Source organism: Oncorhynchus mykiss, chromosome 13, assembly GCF_013265735.2.
Source record: "Oncorhynchus mykiss isolate Arlee chromosome 13, USDA_OmykA_1.1, whole genome shotgun sequence".
Classification (NCBI taxonomy): Eukaryota; Metazoa; Chordata; class Actinopteri; order Salmoniformes; family Salmonidae; genus Oncorhynchus; species Oncorhynchus mykiss.
The window spans coordinates 31,008,085-31,032,989 of record NC_048577.1 but is presented as its reverse complement, the minus strand read 5'-3'; the positions used below and the strand labels follow the sequence as shown (position 1 = coordinate 31,032,989).

The 24,905-nt window shown below is 42.7% G+C and overlaps 1 protein-coding gene across 6 annotated transcripts in view; it reads left to right on the top strand.

Annotated features, from left to right (window-relative positions):
- Positions 1 to 24,905, top strand: part of LOC110486102 (pre-B-cell leukemia transcription factor 1) — a 54,398-nt gene that overhangs the window by 14,604 nt on the left and 14,889 nt on the right. The window contains exon 1 of one of the 6 annotated variants that reach the window (XM_036940755.1): positions 24,587 to 24,612. The exons of the other annotated variants lie outside the window; for them this stretch is intronic. Within the exon in view, the coding sequence (XP_036796650.1) occupies positions 24,591 to 24,612 (22 nt within the window). The 5' untranslated portion in view covers positions 24,587 to 24,590. Of the gene's footprint in view, positions 1 to 24,586; positions 24,613 to 24,905 lie in introns of those variants that run through there. 6 annotated transcript variants of the gene reach the window in all.

The window sequence follows — 24,905 nt, the reverse complement described above, 5'->3', positions numbered from 1 at the left end:
GTGAAATACGAAAACGTTCTGTATTTTATCAAATGGGTGTCATCCATAAGTCTAAATATTGCTGTTACATTGCACAACCTTCAATATTATGTACAATCTGGCAAATGATTTACGTGTTTTGCTAGGAAGAAATGGTTACACAGTTCGCAACGAGCTAGGCGGCCCTAATGTTGCATATACCCTGACTCTGCTTGCATAGAACGCAAGAGAAGTGACACAATTTCCCTAGTTAATATTGCCTGCAAACATACATTTCTTTTAACTAAATATGCAGGTTTAACTTCTTCGGGCTAGGTGGCAGTATTTGGGAGTTTGGATGAATGAGGTGCCCAAAGTAAACTGCCTGTTACTCAGGCCCAGACGCTAGGATATGCATATAATTGGACATATTGGATAGAAAACACTCTAAAGTTTCCAAAACTGTTAAAATAATGTCTGAGTATAACAGAACTGATATATGGCAGGCGAAAACCCGAAGACAATCATCCAGTTTTTTTCCCCCCCTCCAGCCCACCTCTAATTACAATGGATGGGAATATAGAAAGAAGTCCTCCCAGATTGCAGTTTGCCCTTCCACTAGATGTCAACCGTCTTTAGAAAGAGTTTCAGGCTCGTTTTTTTTTTAAAATGAGCTAGAATTTGTAGTTTTTCTAAGTGGCTCCCATTTTGGCTGTAGTGTGCGTTCCGGTGAGTTATTTATCTCCGGTGTTCTGTCTTAAATTGTATCGTAATATTTACTTAATATGGTACATGACGATTGAGTAGGAATGTTGTTTGACTTGTTTAGAAGTTTATTGGTAACTTACGGGATTCATTTGTATGCATTTTGAACGAGGGGAAACCGTTGGATTACTGAGTCAAGCGCACCATTGAAATGTACTTTTTGGGGGATATGAAGAAGGGCTTTATCGAACAAAATGACCATTTGTTATGTAGCTGGGACCCTTGTGATTGCAACCAGATGAAGATATTCAAAGGTAATTTATTGTATTGCTATTTCTGACTTTCGTGACGCATCTGCTTGGTTGGAAAATGTATGTAATGATTTTGTGTGCAGGGCGCTCTCCTCAGATAATCGCATGGTGTGCTTTCGCCGTAAAGCCTTTTTGAAATCTGACAACGCGGCTGGAGTAACAAGAAGTTAAGCTTTTAAATGATGTATGACACTTATATTTTCATGACTGTTTAATAATACGATTTCTGTCATTTGTATTTGGCGCTCTGCAATTTCACCAGATGTTGGCCAGGTAGGACGGTAGCGTCCCAATGATCCGTAGTGATGATGTTAAGATTTTTATTTATAAGGTAAGTTTAATGCTAGCTAGCAACTTACCTTGACTCCTTGCTGCACTCGCGTAACAGGTGGTCAGCCTGCCACGAAGTCTCCTCATGGAGTGCAATGTCATCGTCCATAATCGGCATCCAAAAATGCAGATTACCGATTGTTACGAACTTGAAATCGGCCCTAATTAATTAGCCGTGCCGATTAATCGGTCGACCTCTAGTGACAACTGCACATTTTAGACTGGCCTTTTGTCCCCAGTACACGTTTGCACCTGTGTAATTATGCTGTTAAATGGGCTTCTTGATATGCCACACCAGACAGGTGGATGGATTATCTTGGCAAAGGAGAAATGCTCACTAACAGGGATGTAAAGAAATTTGTGCATAAAATTGGAGAGAAATTAGCTTTTTGTGCAAAAGGAAAATGTCCGGGATGTTTTAGTTTAGCTCTTGAAACATGGGACCAACACTTAACATGTTGCGTTTTTATATCTTTGTTCAGTGTACTTGCATCCATGCAAAACAGCTTGTTAAAGAGTTACAATACCTGTGGTTGTATGTAGGCCTATGCTATTGTCAAGAATCTCAGCCACTGCTCCAGTCTGCCGGCTATTTTGTATTTAGTGGCCCTCTTCCTACCAGCTCTGTATAGGCCTACCTGATCTGCCATTTCCCTGTTCCCTTCTTCTCCACAAGACACCCTGCAGGCTCCATTATGTGTCTCTGGAATAGTAGAAGAAGGCATCCCTTCCTCCTGCTCTCTGTATCCCTTGCTCTCTCTCAATTCAAACATATGTTTACATTGCCAAAGCAAGGGAAATTAACAATCAGAAATTAACAGTAAACATGATACTCACAAAAGTTTAAGGATAGACAATGCAGATGTGCAAATAGTTGAAGTAGGAAGAGAATCAATAAATATAGGTTGTATTTACAATGGTGTTTGTGCTGCACTGGTTGCCCTTTTCTTGTGGCAACAGGTCACACCTTGCTGCTGTGGTTGTACACTGGTATTTCACCTAATAGCTATGGGAGTTTATCATGATATGAATTTGTTTTCCAATTTTTGGTGTGTAATCTGAGGGAAATATGTGTCTCTGGTCATAAATTTGGCAGGAAGTTAGGAAGTGCAGCTCGGCTTCTACCATATTTTGTGGGCAGAGGGCACATAGCCTGTCTTCCCTCGAGAGGTCTACTTATAGCGGCCTCTCTTGATAGCAAGTGCATGCTCACTGAGCCTGTACATAGTCAAAGCTTTCCTTAATTTTGGGTCAGTCACATTGTCAGGTATTCTGCTATGAAAGTAGAAAATACGTTAATTTATAGACATCAGTTTGGGCAAAATCAAAGCTGTTCCAGACTGAACAAAATCTGAACCACAGATGGTCTCTGACTGGTTTGGACTGGACCAAAAACCAATGTCCGTGGATGTGTAAATCAACGCCAGTTCGGACTGCACCAATAAAAATGCCCAAAGGGTGTTGGGCTGTGCTTACTGAGGTGTAGCCTACACTGTTGCCTGAAGAGCATTCATGAAAATCAACATCTTATGTGGGAAGCCTACCATTTGTAAAACACAAAAAAAAGAACATCTGGACAAGACCAAAAAAAGGTCAAAAGTCGTTGGCTCGTATTTACTGGGGTGTAGCGTACCATTTCGGCCAGCAGTGGAATTTTATGAATGCCCATCCATGTGGTAGGCCCACCATTTGTAAAACAGTCAGTTGCATTGGCTTTATTAGTCCTGATTCCTGTGACAAATGGATTTGTCTATTTAAGTTCTGAATATCAGCTACACAAATTTATCATGAGCCTATTTGCAATGTCTTTACACAGTGGGAAATGCAGATTTTTCTTTTTTGCTATGATCAGCTTGTCAAAAATGGACACATACAAACTTGAAACTACAAATCATGACAATGGAGTGAAACTCCTGGAAAACACTATTGTACATTTTACTTTAACCCTGACCTGTTTTTAAGGATATGTTGTTTGTTAACATGACGGTGCATTTTTTTGTTGATAGGGCGCCGTTTGGCTATTTGATCGGAGAAACCTGCATGATGTAAAAAGTGTCCGTCATACATTTTATCTCCAGCCTCTAGGCTACAGAAAAGGCCACATACTCTTTCTACCGTATTCTATATCTGCAATATGATTTATGCTAGATCATTATTTTTGTACTTCTTACCCCATTTTCTCCCCAATTTTGTGATATTTAATTGGTAATTAGTCTTGAAACGCCATACAGCTGTTGACTGAAGTCAAAGTGCACGCGCCAGGCCGCCGAAAGGAGTCGCTAGAGCGCAATGGGACAAGGACTTCCCAGCCAGCCAAATCCTCCCCTAACCCGGATGACGCTGGGCCAATTGTGCACCGCCTAATGGTTCTCCCGGTCACTGCCGGCTGCGACACGGCCCGGGATTGAACCCGGATCTGTATTGACGCCTCAAGCACTGCGATGCAGTTCCTTAGACCGCTGCACTACTCGGTAGGCCCTTAGATTTATTTTCTTTTTTTCTGGAATGTTGTTGGAGCGCCGCAGTGATGTCTCTCCAACAGCACCATGGAAAGGTGCGCTGGGAATAGACAAGTAAAATATTTTGCACCCCTGTGTATCATCAACGCTCACCTTAACCAGCAGCATAAGGGCTTCTGAGAGAGATGTCAATGTTTTGGGGCAGAATTATGTGAGGTTTTATGTGTTGTTGGAGGTGTGTCATGTCTCCCTCGTCAATCTGCCACCATTGGCGGGCACTTAATGAGCGGGCTGACCGTGCTTGTAGACAAGCACCATGTGACTGGGTACTACCGTAAGTTTCAAGATAAAAAATGTATGAAATTAACACACTCTTTATCACCTAACGTATAGCACAAGTTGACTGCAATTTTTTACTTAGTAGCTACAAAAAAAAGTCAAGTAAATCGTTTTAACGTTATTAAAAAATACCATCAGGCTGTAGATGAAGGAGAGGAAACTGGTTAACTTAAGGATCAGAATTATATCAACGAGACAGTTGTTAATCATGCAGCTCGTTATGTCAAGATCGCAGATTTTAGAGAAACAAATGTCGGTACCTATGTCTTATATCGGCTGAAAGCTTAAGTTCTTGTTAATATAACTGCACTGTCCAATTTACAGTAGATATTACCGCTAAAAAATGCCATGCTATTGTTTGAGAGCTCCTAACAACAAAACACTTTTTTTCCACTGCTCTAGGTTTGATAAATTCACTTCTGAATGTGAAATGTGTACTTAAATTAGGGCAAGATTTCAGAATGTATCATCCAAAGGGTCCCATAACATGAACATTGTCGTTTTGTTAGATAAAATCCTTTTTCATACCCTAAAAAGGTCCATATAGCATGCGCGATTGATTTTGTATTTCCACTCGTTCAATTAGCAAAAAAAGGAATCTGTGAAAATCTCACCCTAAACGTTGTTTCAACAAGTCAAATCACATTTGTATCTATTCCTCAGAGATCCAAGAAGATAAGACTTCACTATTTCATTAGGGGTGTAGTATATCCTATAGGATGACATATTTGGTCAGAGAGTGACGCCTTCATGGCACGCCGATGACGCGTCAGCCATCACTTGAACGACTATCTTTGTCAAATGAGCAATCGGGGGCAAACAAAGCTAGCTAGATAGCCAATGAGCTGGGATTTACAGGAAACCATGTATATGTCGTAAAATGTAACTACTAATCTTGTACGACAGCATGCCTTTTCATTTTGGACGAAAACTGGTTTTGCAATGGCTACTAATACTTGGAAAGCTAAATCAAAGTCCAAGTATACATATTTGATGATATACTTGCAGAAAATGGAATATGAATGTGTCTCCTTCACGATTAGCCCAAATGTACCTGGGGAAGTCTTGTAGTTCACTCATACTTCCAAGTTTATCCATCTGAAACGTTGCACGTACACTACTGCCATCTTGTGGACACGATTGGAATTACAACCAGAGTGATGGCTAGAATGATGACCTTTCTCTTGCATTTCAACGATGGTGGTAGAAAATTATTTTTTTAAACGGGTATTTATCTTTATTTTCTACTACCAGCTCTTGTGTGTTATTCTCCTACATTCAATTCACATTTGCACCAACTTCAAAGTGTTTCCTTTCAAATGGTACCAAGAATATGCATATCCTTGCTTTAGGGCCTGAACTACAGGCAGTTGGATTTGGGCAAAAATTGGAAAAGGGGGGCTATCCCTATAAAGTTTAAAGAAGCCTTGTGTAAGCCCTATTTCCAAATATCCCGGTATACGGTATGCCACCAAAGCCTAAATTACATTGAGCTGATTTCTGACCTGTTCTTTCTTTTTCCTTAGCATGTTACTTTACTGTTTGTTTCAATATAGTGAAGGCGTAGCCTCTCTCTCCTGCAGCCTATGGAAGGCCCCAATCAGTAGTCCTCTAGTATCTCTACTAGATTTTCTGCAGTCTTCACACACACACACACACACACTGAACAGCAGGGATAAAAGCAAAGTCCGTGCTCTGGTCTACTCCTGCTGCTTCGGTCTTGTCCTCTACCCCTCCTTCTCTCGCTTCGCCTAGCTCCTATTCTTGAAAGGGAAGACTTGCTCTGAACTCCGGGCTTTGATATGGTAATAATGGAGGAGGGGAGGTGAATTCCTCTGAGTGCTGCAGTTGGGTAGATTGTTTTCATTGTTAAGGAAATGTTCTGCTCAAAATACCAGGACCCCCTCTCCCCCTTCACTTCTCCACCAGTCTCTCGTTCTTTATTCTTATTTTTCTATTTTCTTCTCTCTCTATCCCTCTTTCTCTCACATTAAACATTACCTTCATACGTGTGAACATTTCATTTTGTTAAAATCTTTTGAAGACTCACTCTGACACATATTAAAAGCCATCGGAAGGGAGAGACAGGAATTGATCAAAGTTGAAGAGAATTCCTTTGCTTCCATTCTGGGTTGACGGCTTGTTCTGTTCCTTCTCTCTCTCTTGGGCATTGGCAGTGAAAATAGCTGCTGGGGAAAGTTTTGTCAAAGGCCACTGCTATTACTTTTTAATGTTAGTTTGCTTGCGTGCTCTCTTGCCTTTTCTGCAGCTAAGTTCTCTCTCGACATGACACTACACATTTCTTTAATTCCTCCACCCTCTCTCTGCACTGTTGTTTTTCCTGGTTAATATGCCATTTAGCCGAGGCTTTCATCCAAAGCGACATGCATGCATGTGTACATTTTTACGTATGGGTCAGCTGGAAACAAACCCACGTCCCTTGGCGTTGCATGTGCCATGCTCTACTGAATAAGCCAGCGTAGAGGTTTGACTGAACCAGTGTTGTAGAATGTTTTCAAGATCTAAGCCGTAAAAACTAATGGCGGAACATGACTAACTCAAGCACGTCTATTTATTGAAATATTTCTGCCGAGGTGCAAGCCAGGGTTTTGAAATCGACTTCAAGCCACTTAAGCAACAGCCATGTTGTTTTTTAGGCTCCAGATGAAGTTGTTTTTCTTTTATTGGTGGTTGATTGAAAAAAGCAATAAGCTGTCATTTTTTCCTGAAGTGAGCCTAGTTGTCTAGTACTAGACAATTTAAAATCGATAATATAATGTATGTGGTTTAGCAGCTGCTTTTTATATAAAGCGACTTAATAATGTGTGCAAACGTTGGCTTGAATTGAATCCACAATCCTGGCGTTGCAAGCGCCATGCCCTACCAACCGAACCATAAAGGACAACACCGTTAAATATTGAATGTCTCCGACCATAGACATCCTTGACTGTTCTAGATCAGTGTTTGTCAACCTCCAGTCTGGATCGCTACTGTTACCTAAGATGATGCTGATCGCTGCTTGAGCTAGTTCAGACACTTATTTAGGCGGCTTTCAAAAAAAGCTTTCGGCTTTTTTAGGCCTAGATTTATTGTAAAATGTTCTCCAAGGAGCAAAAGCCCTATCTTGCCCGGTTAAGTACAGAAAATGTTGAGAAACTTGTCTATGGCTGTGTCCGACCAGACTAGTCATCAGCCCTGCCGTCCAGTGAATCACAGGACTAATTAAGCCCTTTTAATTATTATTATTATTTTTCAAAGAGCTTCATTTGAACCTAGCTGTAAAACTTAATGAGTTGTTGGAGAAAACTCAGACTTTTAATGCGTTTTTTACGAGGTTGAAGCTTTAGGTGTCTGTTGGCTGAAGAGCAGGCCGAGCCCAAGGTTTGGGTAAAGGGAAATTCATATATGCCTTGCACAGTATGCCACTTGGGACAAAAGAGAAACGCAATATTTACAACACATTAGGACAACTGGGTTGAAGCTTGTTAACTGAATGTAGAACAGAGAATTGTTCTCAACTTGGTTTGTAAATGAAACCCTTTACAACTTGAACAAAGCAGGCTGACTACTAGTGCTGCACGGTATACTGAAACTTCTGTACTTTTTCTATACTAGAAAATTAAATATGGTTTGCTACTAGAATTTGGTACTTTTGGTTCCTCTGTCAAATGGCTCATGTCATATACGGAATGAGAGGATCGAGACGGTCTAGTAATTTTTCTGAATCTTCTCAAGGGGGTTGTAGTAAACTAGCCAGGCTACTTGCGCATGCAGTTGACACAGCGCAAGCCACTTTTGAAAAGCGAGAGGAGAGATAGAAAATACTGACGGCATGGCTTCTTATAACAAACATTGGACCTCCACGCCCGCAACTTGACAAAGTTCGCTTCTGGAGCTAGTTCTGGGAATACTTTGCTTTCAGAGCAGATGAGGGCCAGCCCATCAAAACAACTATGTGGAAGGAGTTACAAAGCAGTACAGTGCAAGGGAGGTTTTGTTGCGACAAAACGACAAACTATTTTACACATGACATCTGCATTGTAATGTTATTCTACTAGCAACAACATTTGATTAAGGTTTGAGTGACAGTGACCATGTTTTTATGTGAGGTAAGGTCGTAACGTAAAAAATTAATCACAACAGCTCTGATGGAAACGGGAAGTTTCGGTACATTTTTCTAAATGTCGACAGATCATGTTTGTTCGACGTGTCTGTACAATTAATTGTGCGAGGGGACGGTGGAAACTCCTTTTATGCACCAATACTGAAATAATAACCATATTGAAGTAAACTTGGAATCACGTGATCTGGTGTGTTGTCCTCCCATGTCGACTTGGGAAAACACAGTTTATTAGGCTACAAGATTAAATAAATTATGAACTTCAGAGTGGTGAAAGTGCACAGTGGTGTGTATGGCCATGATGCTCTTTCCAATAAATATCCAGGCTCTTATTCTGGTGACATAATGATTTCACGTTTGGCTGCCGTTTTGTCAGATAAATAACGTTCTTCGTCTTATCAATAATATTCTCATGTAGACTAGCCTACCTGCGCAGTATCTGCAAGCTTTTGGCTAGAGCACACGTGCTCCGACCAGAATAGGCTATTTAACGCAACAGTTTTTGTAACAACTATTGGTGGAGTTGGAAATGCAATGGAAACACATTGAATGTTAGCTTTTCATTCGGTAAATGAAAACTTGAGCGAAATAATACATTTTGTGTGCATGTCATCAAGCACAGATTTGTATCCATAAGTCTGTTTGGTGGAAACACCGCTGGTGGGAAAATATGCATATTTCCTTTATGCTGATTCTAGAATATTGTCATATCTGTTGCCAATTGGATGGAAACCTAGTTGGTGACATGAACATAGTGTATTCAGCATGACATTCATGTGAGCATTATACTATGATTACAACCCAAAAGTTTTGGGAAATGCACTCATAACTTATCTATAATAGCAATATATTAAGACTACTTTGCGTTTGTCTGGGCTTGCTAGCAGTAGCCACTAGCCAGCCAGCATCCCATGGGAGTTGAAATGCACTCTGGAAATCGTAGCATGCTGTGTAAAATCCATTGTATTTCTAGGGTGCGTGTGTAGACTATTGCAATATAGACACTTAAGAAACGAGCTAAAGTGTTTTTATGTTTTGGAACTAAACTATTAATTTAATACAATAATAAGCTGTAATGAATCAGGTCTAATGTAATTTTACCTAATAGTATGGCCATAGAAGAGCAAATTAACCCTGCTATATGTATCAAATTAAAAAGTTAAAACGGTTTTAGATGTAAGACTATTTTGTATGCGCTGTGTCTCACAGTTTTAAATATATTCTGTTATTTAATAGGGTGTTTTTATTTTTTTGAAATAAATGTAATATAGAAGATATTCTATTTGTTCTACCAGTTATCAACATATTCAAATTTATTTATATAGCCCTTCGTACATCAGCTGATATCTCAAAGTGCTGTACAGAAACCCAGCCTAAAACCCCAAACAGCAAGCAATGCAGGTGTAGAAGCACGGTGGCTAGGAAAAACTCCCTAGAAAGGCCAAAACCTAGGAAGAAACCTAGAGAGGAACCAGGCTATGTGGGGTGGCCAGTCCTCTTCTGGCTGTGCCGGGTGGAGATTATAACAGAACATGGCCAAGATGTTCAAATGTTCATAAATGACCAGCATGGTCAAATAATAATAATAACAGGCAGAACAGTTGAAACTGGAGCAGCAGCACGGCCAGGTGGACTGGGGACAGCAAGGAGTCATCATGTCAGGTAGTCCTGAGGCATGGTCCTAGGACTCAGGTCCTCAGAGAGAGAAAGAGAGAATTAGAGAGAGCATACTTAAATTCACACAGGACACCGGATAGGACAGGAGAAGTACTCCAGATATAACAAACTGACCCTAGCCCCCCGACACAAACTACTGCAGCATAAATACTGGAGGCTGAGACAGGAGGGGTCAGGAGACACTGTGGCCCCATCCGATGACACCCACGGACAGGGCCAAACAGGAAGGATATAACCCCACCCACTTTGCCAAAGCACAGCCCCCACACCACTAGAGGGATATCTTCAACCACCAACTTACCATCCTGAGACAAGCCGTGTATATCCCACAAAGATCTCCGCCACGGCACAACCCAACCCAGACAGGAAGATCACATCAGTGACTCAACCCACTCAAGTGACGCACTCCTCCCAGGGACGGCATGAAAGAGCACCAGCAAGCCAGTGACTCAGCCCCTGTAATGGGGTTAGAGGCAGAGAATCCCAGTGGAAAGAGGGGAACCGGCCAGGCAGAGACAGCAAGGGCGGTTCGTTGCTCCAGAGCCTTTCCGTTCACCTTCACACTCCTGGGCCAGACTACACTCAATCATATGACCCACTGAAGAGATGAGTCTTCAGTAAGGACTTAAAGGTTGAGACCGAGTTTGCGTCTCTCACATGGGTAGGCAGACCATGCCATAAAAATGGAGCTCTATAGGAGAAAGCCCTGCCTCCAGCTGGTTGCTTAGAAATTCTAGGGACAATTAGGAGCCCTGCGTCTTGTGACCGTAGCGTACGTGTAGTTATGTACGGCAGGACCAAGTCAGAGAGATGGGTAGGAGCAAGCCCATGTAATGCTTTGTAGGTTAGCAGTAAAACCTTGAAATCAGCCCTTGCCTTGACAGGAAGCCAGTGTAGAGAGGCTATAGCACTGGAGTAATATGATACAATTTTTAGGTTCAATGTTTTCAAAAATAAAGCCCAGTGGTTATTCTGTGACTAAGCTAATACATATTATTTTTGCCATGGTATCGTTTCGGTATTGAGTATCGTGATACTTAACCTGGTATCAACGTTCTGCTAACATTCTGCTATCGTGAAATTGTGATGCACCGATATTACATTTTTGGCCGATACGATATCCAATATTTTCCTTGCCAAAAAAAACAATACCGATATTTCAAATTTTAGCAGCCTATTTTAAGCATTCTCGTACAGTTAAAAAGTTAGACCGCTGCGTCCATGTGTGTTTTAAGGCACTGCATCTCAGTGCAAGAGGCGTCACTACAGTCCCTGGTTCGAATCCGGGCTGTTTTACATTCTGCCGTGATTGGGAGTCCCATAGGGCGGCGCACAATTGGCCCAGCTTCGTCCGGGTTTGGCCGGTGTAGGCCGTCATTGTAAATAAGAATTTGTTCTTAACTGACTTGTCTAGTTAAGTAAAAGGTTACACACACCACACTGACCCAAAAAATATTTTGTTGGCATTTAAAGTGGCTAGTGAAAAATGTATTACATAAAGATGGCAAGATGCAGTAGATGGTACAGAGTACAGTATATACATATGGGAAGGGTAATGTATAGGGGTCGGCCGATTATGATTTTTCAACGCCGATACCGATTATTGGAGGATCAAAAAAGCCGATACCGATTAATCTGCCAATTTTTATATATATATATATAATTTATTATTTTTATTATTTGTAATAATGACAATTACAACAATACTGAATGAACACTTATTTTAACTTAATATAATACATCAATAAAATCAATTTATCCTCAAATAATGAAACATGTTCAATTTGGTTTAAATAATGCAAAAACAAAGTGTTGGAGAAAAAAGTAAAAGTGCAATATGTGCCATGTAAGAAAGCTAACGTTTCAGTTCCTTGCTCAGAACATGAGAGCATATGGAAGCTGGTGGTTCCTTTTAACATGAGTCTTCAATATTCCCGGGTAAGAAGTTTTAGGTTGTAGTTATTATAGGACTATTTCACTCTATACCATTTGTATTTCATATACCTTTGACTATTGGATGATCTTATAGGCACTTTAGTATTGCCAGAGTAACAGTATAGCTTCTGTCCCTCTCCTCGCTCCTACCTGGGCTCGAACCAGCAACACATCGACAACAGCCACCCTCGAAGCAGCGTTACCCATGCAGAGCAAGGGGAACAACCAAGTCTCAGAGCGAGTGATGTTTGAAATGCTTTTAGTGCGCATCCTGCTAACTAGCTAGCCATTTCACATTGGTTACACAAGCCTAATCTCAGAAGTTGATAGGCTTGAAGTCATAACAGCGCAATGCTTGAAGCATTGTGTAGAGCTGCTGTCAAACTCACGAAAGTGCTGTTTGAATGAATTCTGACGAGCCTGCTGGTGCCTACCACCCCCCCAGTCAGACTACTCTATCAAATCATATAACCTAGTTATAACATAACACACAGAAATACGAGCCTTAGGTCATTAATATGGTCGAATCCGGAAACTATCATCTCAAAAACAAGATGTTTATTCTTTCAGTGAAATACGGAACCGTTCTGTATTTTATCTAACGGGTGGCATCCATAAGTCAATATTACTGTTACATTGCACAACCTTCAATGTTATGTCATAATTAGGTAAAATTCGGGCAAATTAGGCGGGCCAAACTGTTGCATATACCCTGACTCGGGGGGCAATGAACGCAAGAGAAGTGACACAATTGAACCTGGTTAATATTGCCTGCTAACCTGGATTTATTTTAGCTATATATGCAGGTTTAAAAATATATACTTGTGTATTGATTGTTTTTTATAAGAGAAGTTTAATGCTAGCTAGCAACTTACCATGGCTTACTGCATTTGCGTAACAGGCAATCTCCTCGTGGAGTGCAATGTAATCAGGTGATTAGAGTGTTGGACTAGTTAACTGTAAGGTCGCAAGATTGAATCCCCGAGCTGGCAAGGTAAAAATCTGTCGTTCTGCCCCTGAACAAGGTAGTTAACCCACCGTTCCTAGGACGTCATTGAAATGAAGAATGTGTTCTTAACTGACTAGCCTAGTTCAATAAAGGTGTAAAAAAATATTATTATTTTTTTAATCGGCCAAATCTGTGTCCAAAAATACAGATTTCCGATTGTTCTGAAAAATTGAAATCGGCCCTAATTAATCGGTCGACCTCTAGTAATGTAGCGTATGTAAACATTATATTAAGTGGCTAGTGCTAAAAAAAAAAAAAAATACATACATTTTTCCAATATTAAAGTGGCTGGAGTTGAGTCAGTATGTTGGCAGCAGCCACTCAATGTTAGCAGTGGCTGTTTAACAGTCTGATGGCCTTGAGATAGAAGCTGTTTTTCAGTCTCTCGGTCCCTGCTTTGATGCACCTGTACTGACCTCGCCTTCTGGATGATAGCGGGGTGAACAGGCAGTGGCTCGGGTGGTTGTTGTCTTTGATGATCTTTATGGACTTCCTGTGACATCGGGTGGTGTCGGTGTTCCGGAGGGCAGGTAGTTTTCCCCCGGTGATGCGTTGTGCAGACTTCACTACCCCCTGGAGAGCCTTACGGTTGTGGGTGGAGCAGTTGCCGTACCAGGCGGTGATACAGCCCGACAGGATACTCACGATTGTGCATCTGTAAAAGTTTTAGTACTTTTGGTGACAAGACTAATTTCTTCAGTCTCCTGAGGTTGAAGAGGCGCTGCTGTGCCTTCTTCACCACACTGTCTGTGTGGGTGGACCAATTCAGTTTGTCCGTGATGTGTAGGCTGAGGAACTTATCTTACTACCCCCTCCACTACTGTCCTGTCGATGTGGATAGGGGGGGTGCTCCCTCTGCTGTTTCGATCATCTCCTTTGTTTTGTTGACGTTGAGTGTGGACCATTCTTGATACACACAGGAAACTGTTGACCTTTTGAGTTGTCTCGCTGAAATTTTCTTACTCTCTCAAATGACTTGTTTACTGCTTGATCCACACAGCAGACATTGTGGGCTAGGTTAGGAATGCTGTGTTGCATGTGTAGCGCAATTTTCAGTGGCGTCATTACGCCACGTTATATAGGTATGCAACGTCAGCTTTGACATCGGTTTTGCACATCGGCGTTAAACTAGACATCGGCCAAAACCGCATTTTTAGCTGATATCGTCTGATACTGATAGTCCATCCCGAGTGACAGTGACATCTAAATAGACAAATGGGGATAACCCAGTCAGATACTTGTATACACAGCTCCTTGACTTCGTACGAAGGACAATTTTATTTTATTGCATTTACGTTCACGCTGGTATATAAGTCGCACCCACACACACACTAGATTTCATTCTGTTTGTCTCTGTCACTCAATCTGTTTGTTCCGTCACGGAATGAAGAGAATGAAAGAGAGAGGGGTGGGGGAGAGAAGGAGCGATATAGAGATTGATGAGGCAGTAAGAGCAGTAGTAATTACTGTGTCCGTTCCCCCATGCCAGATTGGCAGACGGCTAATATCACACAGACCCCTGGACCTGACAGACACCCAATATCCCCCCAGCCCCCAATACAAGCCCCCTCACCGGGGAGGGAAGATCAACCCCAGGCTTGGTTGGGCCCAATGGTAGTTGGGCTGACTGATCTGTGGTGTGGTTAACCCCCTTGTTTTATTCCTCCAGGAATTAAAGGCTCTCATCTCGATGCTGTTGTGACTCAAAAGACACTGTCTCCAAAATGGGCCCTGGTCAAAAATTGTGTACAATATAGGTAATAGGGTGCTATTTGGGATATAGTCAACTTGTCACTGCAGTTGCTTTACAATGAGCATGGAGCTGCTTCACGGACACAGTCAGCCTATTAAATCAAACGGGAAACAGATTTGTGAAGGCTTTGGATTGGACCCCACTGCTGTCGTTTGTTAAAGGCCCAGTGCAGTCAAAAACGGGATTTCCTGTGTTTTTATATACACTGAGTGTACCAAATGTTAGGCACACCTTCTTAATATTTAGTTGCAACCCCCACTCTTGCCCTCAGTACAGCCTCAATTTGTCGGGGCATGGACTCTACATCTACAAAGTGTCAGTAGCGTTCCACAGGGACGCTGGCCCATGTTGACTCCAATGCTTCCCGTAGTTGTCAAGTTGGCTGGATGTCCTTTGGGTGGTGGACCGTTCTTGATACACACAGGAAACTGTTGAGCATGAAAAACCCAGCAGCGTTGCAGTTCTTGACCCAAACTGCTGCGCCTGGCACCTACTACCATACCCAGTTCAAGGCACTTACGCTTTGAGCACACCAACAGCGTCATTGCACAAAATAGTATGCAGCATCATCTGGATATGTATGCAACAATTGTTCAACATTCACCTTCTGCTACCATTTCTGTCAAGCCGTCTACGCATACAGTTTGACGCATACGTCCAATAAATCCAACGTATGCACCGAGCGCACTGCAACGCAATGCATCAACGCAAACGCAGCGTTTCATTGGAAATTAATGTAATTGTGCTGTACCAAAATGCTGTGACGCTGTCTGTAATTGAAGCTTTACATTTTTTGTGTTGCCCATTCACCCTCTGAATGGCACACAATCCATGTCTCAATTGTCTCTAGGCTTAAACATCCTTTTACCTGTCTCCTCTCCTTCATCTACTCTGAAGTGGATTTAAAAAGTGACATCTGGGATCATATCTTTCACCTGGCAAGTCAACCTTTTTTGGGGGGTGTCACCTAGGGCTGCGTATCGGCCAGGACCTGGCCTGATCAGCGTTGATCAGTCAAAATGAAGTAAGGACTCTTATCAAATTATACCGGAGAGGATTGGCGCGTTGTCCCTTTAATAACACATTATAGGCCTCAGAGCCAGAACAATCTCAACTGCTGTTGAATAAATTAATAGTCAGACACATCCAACCTTCTTTTTAAAGACTACTTTTATTCATTTACTAGCAAGCAATGACAATGTGCAATGTGTAAAAGAAAGTCCACACATCCCCCCCAATTCTTTTTTTTTACTGCAGTGCCATAGCCTATAGCACTTTACAAACCCACGCAAGACCATTATTATCTAGTCTCTCAGTCAAGGTTTAGTTACAACTCTGGACTAATGCAAGATGGACATATTATTATTTATTTATTTATTGAATTGTTGATTAGCTGGGCATACTGAGCAATATGGATGCACATCTCTCAATAAATAATAACCAAGTATTCAGCCAAGCCATAGTATAAATAGTATTTTATATTTTTAAATGTATAAAAGGAAATCTGTGGGATCCAGGTTGAAATGGGCCTGATGCAGCTGATAACATTTTTAATAGTATTATCTACAGGTGCTATGCTTACGTTTCAGTAGAGGAGATGCTGGATCATCAGCCAGTACAAGTACACTTAGTTGATCCACATCCAGCCTCAGCCAGTACCAACACAGACCCAGTACAGCCAGCTTCAGAAAGTACCAACACAGACCCAGTACTGGCAGCGTCAGCAAGTACCAACACAGATCCAGTACTGGCAGCGTCAGCAAGTACCAACACAGACCCAGTACTGGCAGCGTCAGCAAGTACCAACACAGACCCAGTACTGGCAGCGTCAGCAAGTACCAACACAGACCCAGTACTGGCAGCGTCAGCAAGTACCAACACAGACCCAGTACTGGCAGCGTCAGCAAGTACCAACACAGACCCAGTACTGGCAGCGTCAGCAAGTACCAACACAGACCCAGTACTGGCAGCGTCAGCAAGTACCAACACAGACCCAGTACTGGCAGCGTCAGCAAGTACCAACACAGACCCAGTACTGGCAGCGTCAGCAAGTACCAACACAGACCCAGTACTGGCAGCGTCAGCAAGTACCAACACAGGCCCAGTACTGGCAGCGTCAGCAAGTACCAACACAGGCCCAGTACTGGCAGCGTCAGCAAGTACCAACACAGGCCCAGTACTGGCAGCGCCAGCAAGTACCAACACAGGCCCAGTACTGGCAGCGTCAGCAAGTACCAACACAGGCCCAGTACTGGCAGCGTCAGCAAGTACCAACACAGGCCCAGTACTGGCAGCGCCAGCAAGTACCAACACAGGCCCAGTACTGGCAGCGTCAGCAAGTACCAACACAGGCCCAGTACTGGCAGCGTCAGCAAGTACCAACACAGGCCCAGTACTGGCAGCGTCAGCAAGTACCAACACAGGCCCAGTACTGGCAGCGTCAGCAAGTACCAACACAGGCCCAGTACTGGCAGCGTCAGCAAGTACCAACACAGGCCCAGTACTGGCAGCGTCAGCAAGTACCAACACAGGCCCAGTACTGGCAGCGTCAGCAAGTACCAACACAGGCCCAGTACTGGCAGCGTCAGCAAGTACCAACACAGGCCCAGTACTGGCAGCGTCAGCAAGTACCAACACAGGCCCAGTACTGGCAGCGTCAGCAAGTACCAACACAGGCCCAGTACTGGCAGCGTCAGCAAGTACCAACACAGGCCCAGTACTGGCAGCGCCAGCAAGTACCAACACAGGCCCAGTACTGGCAGCGCCAGCAAGTACCAACACAGACCCAAATAGAATAGTTGCTGCTCCACCAAAATACCCAGCAGATTGGCCCCCAGTCTTAACATACTTTATAAGGACTGAGTTAGTGCGCAGAGGTCCATTTTTAAACCAGGCCTGTATTTTTCTTACCCTAAAGACAAGTCTAGAAGAGATCCAGTACCCATTCAGGCTTATTACAGAGACCGCTGTCAAATGGGGAAAAGATTACCAGGAGCTGACTTTCATACCCAATCAAAAACAACGCTGTGTTTTTGTTATAAGCTCTTCTACAGAAGACCACAAAATAATAAAGGAATGCATGAATGACTGGTCAATTGATCTGTGCTTAAGTTGGGGACAGACTCTTGACCAGATACAAGTTACAATTTTGGAGGCTGAAAGAAAGTGATGGCGGGATATCCTTACACGTTTTAATAAGAATCACCCAGTCTCTTGCTAAAAGAAACGATGGCGGGATATCCTTACACGTTTTAATAAGAATCACCCAGTCTCTTGCTGAAAGAAATCTAGCAATCGGGTTCATCAGACAAACTCTTTCAACCAGATAAATGGTAACTTCCTAAAAGAGGTTGAATTACTGGCAAAATTTGACCCCCGTTATGGAACATCTCAGCAAAATGAAAGATTGAGACACCTGCTCATTACCTTGGGAAGAGCACACACAATGAGCTGATACAGATTGTGAGTGACAAGATTCTGGAAGCAATAGTGACTCGAGACTCAAAGTACTTTTCCATGTATCTTGGACTGTACACCTGACATAAGTCACCAGGAGTAAATGTCCATTATTCTGAGAAGCGTGGCTTTAAAGGGAAAGCCAGAGATCAAGGCGCACTTCCTCTGCTTTGCGAATGTTGAGGTTACAGCAGGCTTGAATCTGTGCACTGTCATCTTAGATAAGCTGAGCAAGCTGAAGATTCCATTTGAAGACTGCAGAGGGCAAGCTTATGATAATGGGGCCAACATGAAGGGCAAGCACCAAGGAGTACAAGCCAGACTGCTCAAAAAAAATCCCAAAGCTGGGTTTGTCTCACGTGGAGCACATACAGGTTTTTGGGGCATTTGCAAAATCAAATTTATTTATATAGCCCTTCGTACATCAGCTGATATCTCTGTACAGAAACCCAGCCTAAAACCCCAAACAGCAAGCAATGCAGGTGTAGAAGCACGGTGGCTAGGAAAAACTTCCTAGAAAGGCCAAAACCTAGGAAGAAACCTAGAGAGGAACCAGGCTATGTGGGGTGGCCAGTCCTCTTCTGGCTGTGCCGGGTGGAGATTATAACAGAACATGGCCAAGATGTTCAAATGTTCATAAATGACCAGCATGGTCAAATAATAATAATAATAATAATAATAAGGCAGAACAGTTGAAACTGGAGCAGCAGCACGGCCAGGTGGACTGGGGACAGCAAGGAGTCATCATGTCAGGTAGTCCTGAGGCATGGTCCTGGGGCTCAGGTCCTCCGAGAGAGAGAAAGAGAGAATTAGAGAGAGCACGCTTAAATTCACACAGGACACCGAATAGGACAGGAGAAATATTCCAGATATAACAAACTGACCCTAGCCCCCCGACACAAACTACTGCAGCATAAATACTGGAGGCTGAGACAGGAGGGGTCAGGAGACACTGGCCCCATCCGAGGACACCCCCGGACAGGGCCAAACAGGAAGGATATAACCCCACCCACTTTGCCAAAGCACAGCCCCCACACCACTAGAGGGATATCTTCAACCACCAACTTACCATCCTGAGACAAGGCAGAGTACAGCCCACAGATCTCCGCCACGGCACAACCCAAGGGGGGGGCGCCAACCCAGACAGGATGACCACATCAGTGAATCAACCCACTCAGGTGACGCACTCCCCCCAGGGAAGGTATGAGAGAGCCCCAGTAAGCCAGTGACTCAGCCCCTGTAACAGGGTTAGAGGCAGAGAATCCCAGTGGAAAGAGGGGAACCAGCCAGGCAGAGACAGCAAGGGCGGTTCGTTGCTCCAGAGCCTTTCCGTTCACCTTCCCACTCCTGGGCCAGACTACACTCAATCATATGACCCACTGAAGAGATGAGTCTTCAGTAAAGAACTTAAAGGTTGAGACCGAGTTTGCGTCTCTGACATGGGTAGGCAGACCATTCCATAAAAATGGAGCTCTATAGGAGAAAGCCCTGCCTCCAGCTGTTTGTAGGTAGGTAGGTATGTACAGCAGGACCAAATCAGAGAGATGGGTAGGAGCAAGCCCATGTAATGCTTTGTAGGTTAGCAGTAAAACCTTGAAATCAGCCCTTGCTTTGACAGGAAGCCAGTGTAGGGAGGCTAGTACTGGAGTAATATGATCACATTTTTTGGTTCTAGTCAGGATACTAGCAGCCGTATTTAGCACTAACTGAAGTTTATTTAGTGCTTTATCCGGGTAGCTGGAAAGTAGAGCATTGCAGTAGTCTAACCTAGAAGTGACAAAAGCATGGATTAATTTTTCTGCATCATTTTTGGACAGAAAGTTTCTGATTTTTGCAATGTTACCTAGATGGAAAAAAGCAGTCCTTGAAATGATCTTGATATGTTCTTCAAAAGAGAGATCAGGGTCCAGAGTAACGCCGAGGTCCTTCAGTTTTATTTGAGACGACTGTACAACCATTAAGATTAATTGTCAGATTCAACAGAAGATCTCTTTGTTTCTTGGGACCTAGAACAAGCATCTCTGTTTTGTCTGAGTTTAAAAGTAGAAAGTTTGCAGCCATCCACTTCCTTATGTCTGAAAAGCTCTTCACCTTCTTTTCAGCTGGTGCACAAAGATGGAGGGTTTTCAAGAAACATGTGAACATAACTGTGAAGACATGGAGTGACACAAGATGGGAGAGTAGGTGTGAGATACTGACAATGGCAAACAAGGTGAACAGACTCCTAAATGCAGTTGGATATCGCAGAGAATTTAATCACAAATGCAAAGGCCTCCCTCACTACATACCGGGAAACTGGATTCTCGGCCCAGACAACAAAAAGCATTTGTGAAGAAATGAATGTGGAGGCCGTTCTGAAAGAGACAAGACTGAGAAACAGCAAGGGACATTTCAGCTATGAGGCTCCTGATGAACCAGTGACTGATGCACTGAAAAACCTTGAAGTCAACTACTTCAACATTTTAGTCGACTCATTGTAGTGACATCCATGGATGTCTGAAACACTCAAGATATTTGAAACACTCAAGCAAATATGGAGTGCTGCTGAACTTCAGCACTGCCTCTCAGATGTCCAGTGAATCTTTAAAGGCTCTCTGCATGGAAGTTTAAAACTCTCTAGCATTCAGAGATGACTGTGACATCAGTGGAATGGATCTGGCACATAAGATTCAGATAAGATGACTGCCTTTTGTGCTGCTTTCCTTTCTCTGTGGGGAAAAACCTGGAGGAATTCTATCCGAACCTTTGGATAGCCCTAAGAGTTGCAGTCATCCTACCAGTAACAGTAGCATTGGCAGTGAGCTCATCAAAAGCTACCTGAGGTCTTCCATGTCACAGGAAGGTTGTGTCACAGAGTGGTCTGGCCATCATGAGTATAAATCGTAGGGAAACATGTCCTATGATGATGACATTGATGATTTTGCCTCAAAGTGCAGAAGAGGAATATTTTGATGGTAAGATTTTAATTCAAATGTTTACACACTTCGTAACATTTTAAGATTGTATGGCAGAAATGCGGTTTGTGTAAATGACTGCTTAACTGTGACCTACTTTCTCAATTTCTTCCAGACAGTCCAGATAGACTGGTACCATGCTGATCAATCAAATGTATTTTATAAAGCCCTTATTACATCAGCTGATGCTGAAAATGCCTAGGCTGTAGAGGGAATCTAAGTTAATCACATAGCTGTATGGGTTTTATTTTACTATTTTGAGACTTATAGCTGCAGCCATACCCTACATACATTGTATAGCCAAAGCTAATTGTATAATATTGTGAGGACTGGACTTATTACCAGGCAGCAGAGCCAAAGCTCAGTGTTATATTTTTACATCTTATATCTTCTACAATTTCTTGATGTTAAGTGAATATTTTCTTAAGATTCTATAGAAAATATTCAGTTCTGTTCTGCATAGGTCTACTTATTCTTAGACTGAGAGATGGAGCAAACTGTTTTAAAGGAGGGAGGATTGTAGTGGGAGCACTGGGGTGTCAGGTGTGACTGTGGCAATGGCAAATGGTTTACATGGGTCAAGTAGGAGGACCCCATAGCAGAATTTTGCTTAGGGCCCCAGAGAGGTCAGGATCGGCTCTGAGCAAGGTTGGTGTTACATTCACTCTCCATACTCCCATGCTGCCAGTGCCAGCCCATAGCCAAATGTTTAGCTAGCTAGCTAGCTAAAGTTAGCATATTCCATAGCTAGCACAACATAGCTAGCTAAGGACACTGCACTAACTCGGCAGCTAACACAAGCAGCTGTTACATGGAAACTAGCTAATCCATTGTCATTTAATTATGTTAACACTAAATACTTCCTCCAAACTAGCTAGTGTTGTGTGCATTGCGTCTGTGCACTTAGCAAGCTACCATTCCATAGCCTAATTGCATGAGAGGTGTGACTAGCATGTCTGTGGATGTATGGAGAAAATGGCCACTTTTTGGGGGGGGGGTTGTGCTCTTGGATTGGCCCAAAGTTAACTTGTTGGCCACTGAGCATTACGCTTCTGCAAGTAGAATCAGTAGGTTTGTTGCTACTGGTTCAGCATGCAGCAGATACCACTATTGTTCTTGCAAAAACAAAAAAGTACCTATTGGCAGTGAGATTCTGTGTTTCATTCTTTAAAGGCCCTCTCCTCAATTTGAAACGAGACAGCCTCGTCACTTGGTTTGCTATAAAGCTGAGTGATACCGCTGGAGAAATTTAGGCCTACCTACTCTCAAATTCATAGATGCAAGGGATGACAGTATGATCTATCCTACATCGGAAGCCATGCCTGTGTTCCAGTGATCTTAGCCAATACGCCTCAGCTTGTTTCTCCTCTCCCTCTCTCCCGGTCAGTGTAAAAGCCCTCCCTCTCTCCCGGCTTGTTGTAAAAGCAGTCACTGTCAGTCCTCTTAATTAAAGACATGTAAATGTGGCCTCCCCTGGATTGCATTATTGGTGGCAGTGGCAGGCAGTTGGAGTGTCAGAGCTCCCAGTGCCCTAATCCCCACTAATTGAAGGATTAATTACAAATGATGGGAGGGAGCCTTCTAGCTTGGTTCCAGATATGTTGGTGCTGTCTTGCAGACAATGACCATAAGAGCTGGCAAGATGACACACAAACAGATCTGGGTCCAGAATAAGCGCTTGTAGGACTCCTCCACACCAACCGGAGTCCCAGAGAGAGTATGTTTTTGTATATTTTACACACACACACCATGACTGTGTCCAAAATGCCCCCCCCCCCCCCCCCCCCCCGTGCCTTTTAAAGTGCATTACTTTTTAACAGACATGTAAAAAAAAATATATAATAATAAATAAATAAAATGGGCATAGTAACTTGATTTAATAGACCACACACTGGTATATGTTGTGGCTTGCACCTTCCTTATGTGTGTGTGAGACTGCCCAGGATTAGGTAGTGGCTTATTGGCAGTATTAGGACTTCTTCTCCTGGTTAACATGTGGAGCTGCTGTGTTGTTCTCCGGAGAGGGAGTTTAGATTGGTGACACCTTGGATTTAGGCATTGGATACTAATTGGTTGGTTAATCTACTCTAATCTGGCAGTCTCCCACAAAGGTGTAAACACAACACTCATACAATAATACACATAAACAAAACTCGTCTGCAGCAGGGATCATCAACTAGATTCAGCCACGGGCGGATGGTCAGGAGGCCGGAACATAATTACCGCAAATTCATCGCAAGAAGTCCAAAACGATATAATTGGACTAAACACAATTTCAAACCTTGTTAACATTTTGTATAGAATCACTTGTCTCTTGTCTCATGGGAGTACTTTTGGAACAGATTTCCTCAATTAAAATCACTTGGAGCTGATTTCCTGGTGTTTTACAGTCTACTGTCCAACAATTCATCAAATTATTTTTTGCATAGACCACTTGGAGGGACAAATAAAACCACTTGGGGAAACCTGCTCTACAGGCTGTATAGGGTAGCGTAGTGGTTAGAGCGTTGGGCTAGTAACCGAAAGGTTGCAAGTTCAATTCCCCGAGCTGACAAAGTACAAATCTGTCGTTCTGCCCCTGAACAAGCAGTTAACCCACTGTTCCTAGGCCGTCATTGAAAATTCTGTTCTTAACTGACTTGCCTAGTTAAACAAAGGTAAAATAAATAGTTTGTTTTAAGCAGGCTGTTTGTGAGTAGCTTAACTAATTAGAGTACATTGTAGTACCTACTTACCAGTTCCATAGATCTGTGCTATAATACTATTTTAATATAATCACTGTGTTTGATTAGAGTGAGTGCTAGTGTAATCAGACAACCACCATCCAGCTCTCTCCCCGGTAACATCTGACTGTCATGGTACTCGTTGGTTTGTTATAAATGGCCGCTGCTCCTCTGATCTATTGCTTAATTGGCACCTCATTTGCATTACGCTGCAAATTAACAACCTCTCAAATGAGAGTTCATTTTTCAAAGTCTTTAGGAGCTCCTTCAGAGGTGACTAACGAGCACGGGAAAGCAGGCAGCTGGGCTGATGAAACAGAAGAGGGGGAAGGAGGGGGAAGATGAGGTGCCTACATGTACATATCACCTCGACTAACCTGTACACCCCCCCCCCCCCGCACTCCTTTTTATATAGCCTTGTTTTATTGTAACTTTTCTATTAAAATATTTTACTTACTTATTAACCAACAACGCTGTGTTATTTATATATATACATACATACATACATACAGTGGGGAGAACAAGTACAACATTTTGCAGGTTTTCCTACTTACAAAGCATGTAGAGGTCTGTAATTTTTATCATAGGTACACTTCAACTGAGAGACAGCATCTAAAACAGAAATCCAGAAAATCACATATGATTTTTAAGTAATTCATTTGCATTTTATTGCATGACATAAGTATTTGATCACCTACCAACCACTAAGAATTCCAGCTCTCACAGACCTGTTAGTTTTTCTTTAAGAAGTCCTCCTGTTCTCCACTCATTACCTGTATTAACTGCACCTGTTTGAACTCGTTACCTGTATAAAAGACACCTGTCCACACACTCAATCAAACAGACTCCAACCTCTCCACAATGGCCAAGACTAGAGAGCTGTGTAAGGACATCAGGGTAAAATTGTATACTGTGTATATATATATAAAAATGTAAGGGCCTGTAAGTAAGAATTTCACGGTAAGGTTGTGTTAGGTGCATGTGACATAACATTTTATTTGAGGGAGAGGGATGGAATGGAGAAGGAAGGATGGAGACAGACGGGGAAAGGGAGAGATGTCGTGTTGTACGGTATACTGAATCGTCATACCTTTTTGATATTAGAACATGAAAAACGGTTCGGTACTAGAATTTGTTACTTTCGGTACTTCTACTTGTGTTCTACGTTGTATAGTG